This window comes from Cervus canadensis, chromosome 7, assembly GCF_019320065.1.
Source record: "Cervus canadensis isolate Bull #8, Minnesota chromosome 7, ASM1932006v1, whole genome shotgun sequence".
Classification (NCBI taxonomy): Eukaryota; Metazoa; Chordata; class Mammalia; order Artiodactyla; family Cervidae; genus Cervus; species Cervus canadensis.
Window position 1 is genome coordinate 17,111,612 of NC_057392.1, and position 8,900 is coordinate 17,120,511.

At 42.1% G+C, this 8,900-nt stretch overlaps 1 protein-coding gene across 2 annotated transcripts; it reads right to left on the reverse strand.

The window, feature by feature from the left end:
* Positions 1-2,017: 2,017 nt before the first annotated feature.
* On the reverse strand, positions 2,018-8,621 carry HMGN1 (high mobility group nucleosome binding domain 1). 2 transcript variants are annotated; one of them, XM_043474443.1, is made up of 7 exons: positions 8,508-8,621; positions 8,213-8,336; positions 7,850-7,882; positions 7,735-7,764; positions 7,602-7,652; positions 4,510-4,638; positions 2,018-2,872 (listed from the first exon to the last, which is right to left on the reverse strand). In XM_043474443.1, exons 2-7 carry the CDS (start codon positions 8,225-8,227, stop codon positions 2,825-2,827), a joined length of 306 nt encoding a protein of 101 aa, XP_043330378.1. In that variant the 5' UTR covers positions 8,228-8,336; positions 8,508-8,621; the 3' UTR covers positions 2,018-2,824. The 2 variants fall into 2 exon arrangements, with proteins under 2 accessions (XP_043330378.1, XP_043330377.1); XM_043474442.1 differs by having other exon boundaries at positions 8,213-8,333; positions 8,508-8,616.
* Positions 8,622-8,900: the final 279 nt, after the last annotated feature.

Consider the following 8,900-nt stretch of genomic DNA (forward strand, 5'->3'; position numbering starts at 1 on the left):
CCAACCTCAGACAAGCCCAAATACAGAGCTCTTGCTGACTTCCCTAGCTAACAAATGAGGCTAAGATTTGTCAGTGAAGTCAGTCACTCAGTCGTGTCCGACTGTTTGTGACCCCATGGACTATACAGTCCATGGAATTCTCCAGGCCGATACTGGAGTGGGTAGCCATTCCCTTCCCCAGTTGGGATCTTCCCAACCCAGGGATCGAACCCAGGTCTCCCACACTGCAGGTGGATTCTTTACTAGCTGAGCCACCAGGGAAGCCCTGGTTCCATTTGTCATCATTATTAGTAAACAGTTCTCTTCCTTGTCCTTCTAGGACTGCTGAACTATGTCCACTCAAGCATTCCTATCACTCGGTTCTCGTTGTTCAGAACTAGTTGTTCAGTGTTAGGAGATGAAACTTTTCCCAAGTACTGATCCCAGAAAAGATGCCTCAAAGTGGTCTTCTTTTTCCTAATCTATTTTTTAATTGAAGGACAGTTGCTTTACAGAATTGGTTTCTGTCAAACATCAACATGAATCAGCCATAGGTATACATACCTAAGACACAGTTTTTTTAAAGTAATAGTTTTGACAGCTGAGGGGAACACCCACTTAAAGAGTTATCATTTAAAAAAAAATTATAAAAGGGCAATGCTTAAAGGCCAAGGATTTAGAAGTACTTCATTCCAATTTTCTACAGGAAAGTCAATTTCTTTTAGGTATCAACCTATAAGTCAAAAAACCTTAACTATCATACTATTTTTTAGAAAATTAATGTCTCTTTAAACATACAATTATAGCAATGAGTTCAGAATAAGAAAATACTTGTGACTGTAAACATGTATCACATTCTTAGGGGTGGGATGGTTGGGTAGTACAATAAACATTGCCAGATGGATTACAGGGTTGAAACTATTTTCCCATTGGTTTTTTAGATACCCCTTAACCTGTGAGAAAATAGCTGCTAGAAATTCTGGTACCCAAAAACTGCATGAAGTAGCCATTCACACAGCAAAATGTTTCAGCTCCTTTAAATTTGCATATGCACACTCTGACTTATTCTATCGAAACTTACAAACTGTCTGAAAAAGGGAATGGCTTATCCACTCCAGTATTTTTGCCTATAACACTCCATGGACAGAGGAACCTGTCGGGCTACAGTCCATGGGGTCCCAGAATCAGACGTGACTGAACAACCAACAGTTTTATTGGTGTCAGGATCAAGAATCTTCCCATTCTCCAAGGGTTGTCAAAGCCCTCTTTTGGGTACCAGATCAACCCAAATCAACGTCCTCTGCATTTTTTTCTGTAGTTTCACTTTTTAAGATGCCACATTTTGCCACTTCCTGTGAACTCTGATCTTATGGGCCATTCAAATGGCACACGGCCTTCACAGAGTCCTATGGCCCTGTAGGACTCGTTTCTAAAGCACTCTTGCATCCTACTCATCAAATCCACATGTGACATAACATCAAGTGTAGAGAGCTTTAAACTCTCTTCCATGGCTTCTCCCTCTTCAGTGCTGACCCTTGCAAAGTGCTATCTTTGGCCCCACTTCTGCAGTTACCAAATCAGCCCAGGTGTCCAGTATTATCTCTGAAGACTATTTAGATAGGAAAACAGGACAATACACATGAAAACAAGTCTTGAAAATATGCAAACACATACATAGTTCTAGCTTACTCAGTATTTAAAGCTTACTTTTTAAGAAAAGTAATCATGTATTTATTTTGCTTCAGAGGACAAGTGGCTCATTTCCCAATAGGCCAATTTAGTCACAAAAATGTCTGCAAGGTACACTGTAGAAGTATTATAGAAAAAAGGAAGCATTTCAGTCTTCCAAAATTTTAGTAAGATTGTAAGAACAAATGTGACAATTCTTTAAAATCTAGGGAACTCCCTTGAAGTCCAAGGGTCCAGACATTTCAGGCTTTCACTGCTGAGGGGGAATGAAGATCCTCTAAGTCACTGAGCCAAAAATAAATATATATATAAAATTTAAACCAGAACTTAATACATGCATTTCAAGGAATTCTTTTATAACTGAGATTTTATTGGTTGTTTTGAGGATCACTACACAGACATTTCAATTTGTACACAATTCTTCACATACGTACCAGAAATCTAAAATATCATGTAGTTGTGATTCTTAACAGTTATTCCAGTGACTTTCCAGCTTAAAATTTGGAGCAACTTTCCTTAACAGGATATCAAGTACCAATATCTTCAAATATTGATATGTTGTTACATCATAAGTCCCACTGATTCACAATTTAATATCATATACACTACATACCCAAACTGTCAATCGTTCACAGCACATTAACCAAGTTACTAGGAAAACTGGACTACCACGACCAAAGATGTTATAGTATAGTGCACAAAATTCTGACCAGGAGAGCCAAGATCAAAAAGTGGTTTGCTGTAGGAAATAATTCTACCAAAACAAAATGGGAAGAGAAGTAATTTAAAGTGTTCAAGACATTAAATGCACAACTGACTCCAAACTGCCATTTAGTATGCTTTTGTATTATAGGATATAAAAGCTACCCCCCATCTATGGAATGTTAAGCTGACACCCAAGACAATCAAAGCCTCCTATATCCAATATCCCACTATTTTCTGGTTGTACCAAAAAATAAACAACCAGCAAATGATTTCACCTCTTAAAAAAAAGCATTTACACTTAAAAAATGGGATGAGGTGGGATTCCCTCCTTTTTAAAAATGTTTCTAGAGCTACTAAAAAACTTGCATTTACAAAATAGTTGATAAAAATATTCCTCTGGATTGTACAAGAAGGGAAACAGGGACCACTGACAGGACTGAGTGTGTGGTTATTAATCAGACTTGGCTTCTTTCTCTTCTGCTTCATCAGAGGCTGGGCTCTGCAATCAAATGAAAAAAAGTGATCAAACATTTGACTCCTGCGTCATTGCTATGAAGTCACCAATATTTAGCATTTATTATAATGTAAGCTTTCCTCACTCTACTGTTAAATCTTAAAAATACATTCAATCCTCAATATTTGTAGATTCTGTACCGGTGAATTCACCAACTCACTAAAAGTTATTTGTAAACCCAAATCAATACTGATGGCATTTCCATGGTCTTGTGCAAATACACAGCAGTAAAAACCATGAGTCACCTGACAAGCAGTCTCAGCTAACCCTTCTTGTTTCAGCTCTAACACTGTAAGCAAGCATCTATTTCACAGTCTATTTAGTGCCACATGTATCATTTTTTTTTGTCCTCATGGTGGAGAAAATGTTGACCAGACAAGTCTAGTGTTATCCAAGACCATGTGCAACAAGGTTGTGGTGTGCTATGTGGAGAAAACCGACAACGGACAGCTTCACTGAAGCACAAGTTACAGTGCTGCTTCTCTTGGCCCTGCGTTCTGTATGACTTCTCAAAAACACGTATTAAGCAGGAATACAAATAAGGCTGGGGGCTTCCCTGGTGGTTCAATGGTAAAGAAGCCACCTGGCAAGGCAGAAGATGCAGGAGACTCAGGTTTGATCCCGGGTCAGGAAGATCCCCTGGAGAAGGACATGGCAACCCACTCCAGTATTCTTGCCTGGAGAATCCCATGGACAGAGGAGCCTGGGAGGGTACAGTCCATGGGGTCGCAAAGAGATGGACATGACTGAAGTGACTAAGCACACACACACTTAAGGTTATGGTTTGATCTGTTGATGGAAATGTTGCAATGAGTGTATTTTGAGAATCTAACCCTGTATTTCCACTACATGCAACTATCCAGTACTTGGAGCAACCTTATAGAATACAACCATCACAGATAATGAGAATCAACTATAGTTTGATAAAAGGGATTAGAAGGTGACATTCTCCCCTTATAAATGTATTAGTTATTTACCACAACCTTGAAACCCACTTATTTTTATAGGTAAAATCTTTTTTTCAGAGCTTAAAAGCATAGATTGAGGACATCAACCCTTTTAATTGATCGAAGTTACTACCTAAATCTAGACAAGTGGCTACTTTAAAGTAAGACTTCATTATGTAAAAAGGAGAAAAATGTGAAAAATAAGGGAATGGATTAAAAAATTTTTAAAACGAACATCCAGAATATTAGAAACTAACAAAGGGGATGTATGTATATCTATGGTTGATTCATGTTGAGGTTTGACAGAAAACAAAATTCTGTAAAGCAATTATCCTTCAATTAAAAAATAAATTTATATAAAAAAACAAACTAACAAGATTATTAACAGATCTATACACGGCAATTTGGATAAAAAAAAGACTAGAATGTTTAAACAAAATCCCTATGTTATATAAAGAAATATCATTTAGTAAATGAAATCTTAGTGTACGATTTCTTATTTACAGTAAAAAAAAAACAACCCATTTACAGGTAAAATTTAAAATATGATCTAAATTCATAAAAAATATTCTGCCCACTTGGAGCAGAATACAAACTTTGTTCAATATTATAAAGACTGTTTTATCTGCTGCATTATCCACTGTTCAGAGTCAAAATTAATCACACACTCCTGACCTCCTCGTTTTTAGTCTCTCCATTTTCTGCAGGCAAGTCTTCTTTAGTCTCTTGGTTGGCCACTTCCGCCTGTTTTCCCTTTGCTCCTCTTTTCCCTTTTGTTTGCACTTTTTTGTCTGAAGATTTATCCTGTGATAAGAGTAAGAGTATATTTAAGTATCAACTCTGCACTTGCCGACATTTTCTGACTTGCTGGAAATTGTCCCCACCATAGCTGCAATGTTAGTGCTGCTGCTTGTCAGTCTGAGTTACAGGACACACTTCAAGGTCAGCCCCCAAGAAACAGGACCACATAACATGCTGAGGTCCTAACAGCACCTGCATACCAAGCCTCACCAGACTCAAGACAATTACATCTAAAGCTTCAGCAACTCCCCTTCTCCACTATTCTCTGAAGTTCCACAGGAGAGAACAGAGGAACTGAGGAATGGTTGGAGGGCTCTCTCCCTGCCCCTGTAACCCTACCCACCCCCAAACTTTTAAGTGGGAACAACAATCAAATTGTCAAATAACCACTGTCCCGAGGATTCACCTGAGAAAAGCACCATATTGTAAGGTCAGATTGACTATCCTGCTACAGTTAGTCCCTTGATATATATCAACAGCTAAAAAGATCAACTTTGAGTTTATCATTTCATTTAGGTGTATGAAGTATCTGAAAACACACAGGTATATGATGATAAAAGACCTTCAAAGGTTATGCCAGTTTAAAATAATATACAACAGTATTTCTGGATACCATCCACCAATGGGGAAAGAGAAATCTAACAAATATTTATTTCCTGTTAAGTAGAGAACGTAGTTAACAGCCAAATTAAGTAAAGTCACCAGTGAGTTGCATAATACTGACCAATACTTGCATTAAACAGCCACAAATATACAAAAGACCTGACAACTTTAATGCTAAGGGGGCGGGGGATCAGTGGAATGGATTCTGTGCCAATAATGGCATTCCATACATGACAGCAAGTCAACCACTAGCAACTGAGTATCTTTAGAATAAACAATAGATTATCTAAAAGCATATTTGGGGCAACACTGCTACATACAGACACACCATGAAGTATCACAATACTTTCTGCATTTAAAAATAATTGTTTAACAATCTGATTGCTTTAAATTTCTCATTAAAATCATAACCGGTCAGAGAAACATAAAAATATAAAACCTTAAATGGATTAACAACCTAGACTGAAATATCAGTTTTAACTACTAACAGCTGGAAAACCAGATGAAACAAAATAAGTCTACATGTCTTTAGCATGGTAATCAATATACCAAAGCTTTACTTTCTGTTTAAGGCTTTAAAGTGGATCAATTACAAAGACAATACTACTTTATTAAAATTAAAGAGAAAAAAAAACTCTCTTTTGCCATCACTTTTCCTTTAGCAAACTGAGCAGGCAGGTTTGTTTCTCAAGGAACACATAAAAACTTACCTGTTGGCCTCTGAAAGGGAAGAAAAATGTTAATTAAATCCAATGGCCCCAAACACAACTGAAAGTAAAATTTGACTTTTTTCCTTTTGGCCGCACTGCATCGTGTGGAATTTCACTTCCCTGACCAGGGATCGATCTTGGGTCCCCTGCATTGAGAACTCAAGAGGCATACCAAATTCACCACCGGGGAAATCCCTGAACTGTTTTCATTAAAAAAACAAAACAAAACCCAAACTTTTAGGACAGATCAAAACAGAGACAGGTGAATAAAAAAGATGTAAGAGAAAACAGGCATAGCATTTTAGCCAATTGGTTTATTGAAATAATAAATAATAAAAGACGAGTAGTAATAGCATACTTTACATGCAGATATTTTCCAACAAGATACACTATTTTCCCTGCATTCATGAAGTTTCTCTTTACTGAGTTTTCGTATGGAATTCTTCATTTTCAGGTCTGAGAAATTCCAAGTGGGCCTACTACACCTATACCTTCTTTAAATCCACTTTAAAAAGATCACAAAACAGAACTTTCTATTGGAAAAACTCTGAAATTTTTATACTCAGCTCTGTAGAATGTTTAAATAAAGACATGGGAAAATTTTTCGGTATTATTCAGTATTTAGCTTTCACCTATACTCTTAGGAAAGGGGAGATGACAATGAAGATTGAGGGGAGAGGAGGCTTCTAAAAGCAAACTTTGACCTAAGTTTTGAGTTAACAGAAGTTAATCACACCATGAATTTCCCCTGTAGAACAAATAAGAGCTTTAGAGGGTGGTATCAATGCTAGATCCAAAGAGTCACAAATGATGTACACATATTTTGCTGTTCCAACTTAGGTTTTCAAAATACAAATCTCCAACTACCCAAACACTCGCCATGTGAATAAAGCAATCAGGAATCTATTCCAGAGCAACACTATTTACGATCATCTGAAAGAATGTCAGGATAAAATAATTTAGAGAACTTTCACATAAACTATACAAAATAATCTTAGAAGAGGAATGTTCTCAGAGAACATAATTTTTTATCTCCCCCTGCACGTAAGGTATGACCCCTTACCTTGCCTTGCGAACCTCACAGGCAAAAACTTACACAGTCCCCATCTCCTGGCCTCAGTCCTAGCTTTTCTGATACTCAGAAAAGGAAGGCCAAGCATGCAACAGAAAACCACCAACAGGGAACCATTAACTATAACATACACAACACAAAGAATGGATTTCCGTGGTGAGTGAAAGTTATTCTTCAGTATTTTCAGTCGTCTTAAATTTCCCAAATTCTGGAGCAGCACTAATGTGATATTATATTCCCGTAAGCCAGGATGACGACCACATTCACTGAATTTTACTCATACTAAAAAAGGCAGTTGGTGACGGACATGGAAGTCTGGCATGCTGCAGTCCATGGGGTCGCAGAATCGGACGCCAGTGAGCCACTGAACTGACAAAAGGCACTGTTTACTGAAATTATTACAACATAAAACTCGTGGTAAATAAAATAACCCTCCGACAACTTTTCAGGAGACTGTGACACTAAACTGTGGTTGATTTGCCGAGTCTCAAAGTTAAGACCTGCGGGGCCAGCAGTGACCGTTAGAGACCTCCAACAATTCAAAGACACCATGATCTCTAAAGGCTGAGTCTGAAACCTACCTTTCCCGCCGCCTTTTTTGGCTTCGTTTCCACTTTTGCAGGAGCCGGTTTCTGAAAAACAAAGGTAACACTGAGCTTCTTCCCTAGGTTCGAACCCGCGGAAAAGAAAGGTTAGGGGGCTCGCTTTACTTACTGCTGACAACCTCGCCGATCTCCTCTTGGGCTTTGGGAGAAAAAAGAAAAATGAGCAAGGAATGCACGGTGCGGAGGAAACCTAGCCCACCCCCGGGAGCGGAGCGGGGTCTTACCTCCTCCTTCGCCGCCCCCTCGGCGGAGCTGACCTGCGGGAGAAAGGAGAGGGCGAGTGGGCACAGCCCGTGAACAAAAGTGCCCGCGCGCCCCGGGCTCGTCCGCGCGCAAGAACAATGCCCGTCCGCGTGACGTCAGCGGCTTCCCGCCGCCGTGTTCGAATCTCGCATCCGGCTCCTCGGGCTGCCGAACGTTCTAGAACGCAGCACCGAGGCCGCCGTGCGCCAGCCCTCCCGCCCGCCGCAAGTCCGGCCGCCTCCCCGGCCCAGCGCTGCAGAGGAAGCGGCGGACCTGGGCCTCGCGGGGCTCTGGGGACGGCCGCGCGGCGGAGTGGGCGTGTGCGGGACGCGGCCACTGCTCACCTTCCTCTTGGGCATCGTGGCGGCGGGGCGGGCGAGAGCCGGGTGCCTGAGGGCCGCGGCGCGCCGAGAGCCTTCGCGAAGCTGAGTAGCCTGACCGCTGCTGCTCCTCCCGCCGCCCGAGCTGCTGGGACCCGCGGCGGGGGTGGTGGGAGAACCGGATGGAACCGGATTGGGAGCCCGCCCCCTCCTCCCCCCGCGTCCCCCGGCCCCGGGCTCCCCCTCCCCTCCGGCCGGGCCGCCCCCCGCCCTAGCCCCCGCCCATTGGCTGCGGGGTCCACCGCTCCGCGGCCCGCACCCCGAATAGGTGAGGCCGGCCGTCACTCGACCACTGCGCCCCGCCCCCGCTCTCGGCGCCCCCACCCGTCCGCCGTCTCGCGGGGCCCCAGACCCAGGCGAGGGGGCGGGGCCCCACAGGCCGCTCTCGCCTCACGGTAGTTTGTTTGAAGCCGAGCCGCAAAGTGCGGTCTGCGTGCTGATTGGCGGACGCCCGCCACGTGGTCTCCTGGTGCGCCCACCCACAACCCTCCGGGTTACCTGGTCGCCAGCCAGCGCCAGGGAAACCCCGAGGATAGAGTCCCTTCTCTGTAGGGGCAGTTGGGTTGGAAGGTTTATAGTTCACAGAATGGGAAGGGAGAGACAACGGGTTTAACTACGAACCAATTTTCCCCACCTCAGTCGGTAAGAAAAG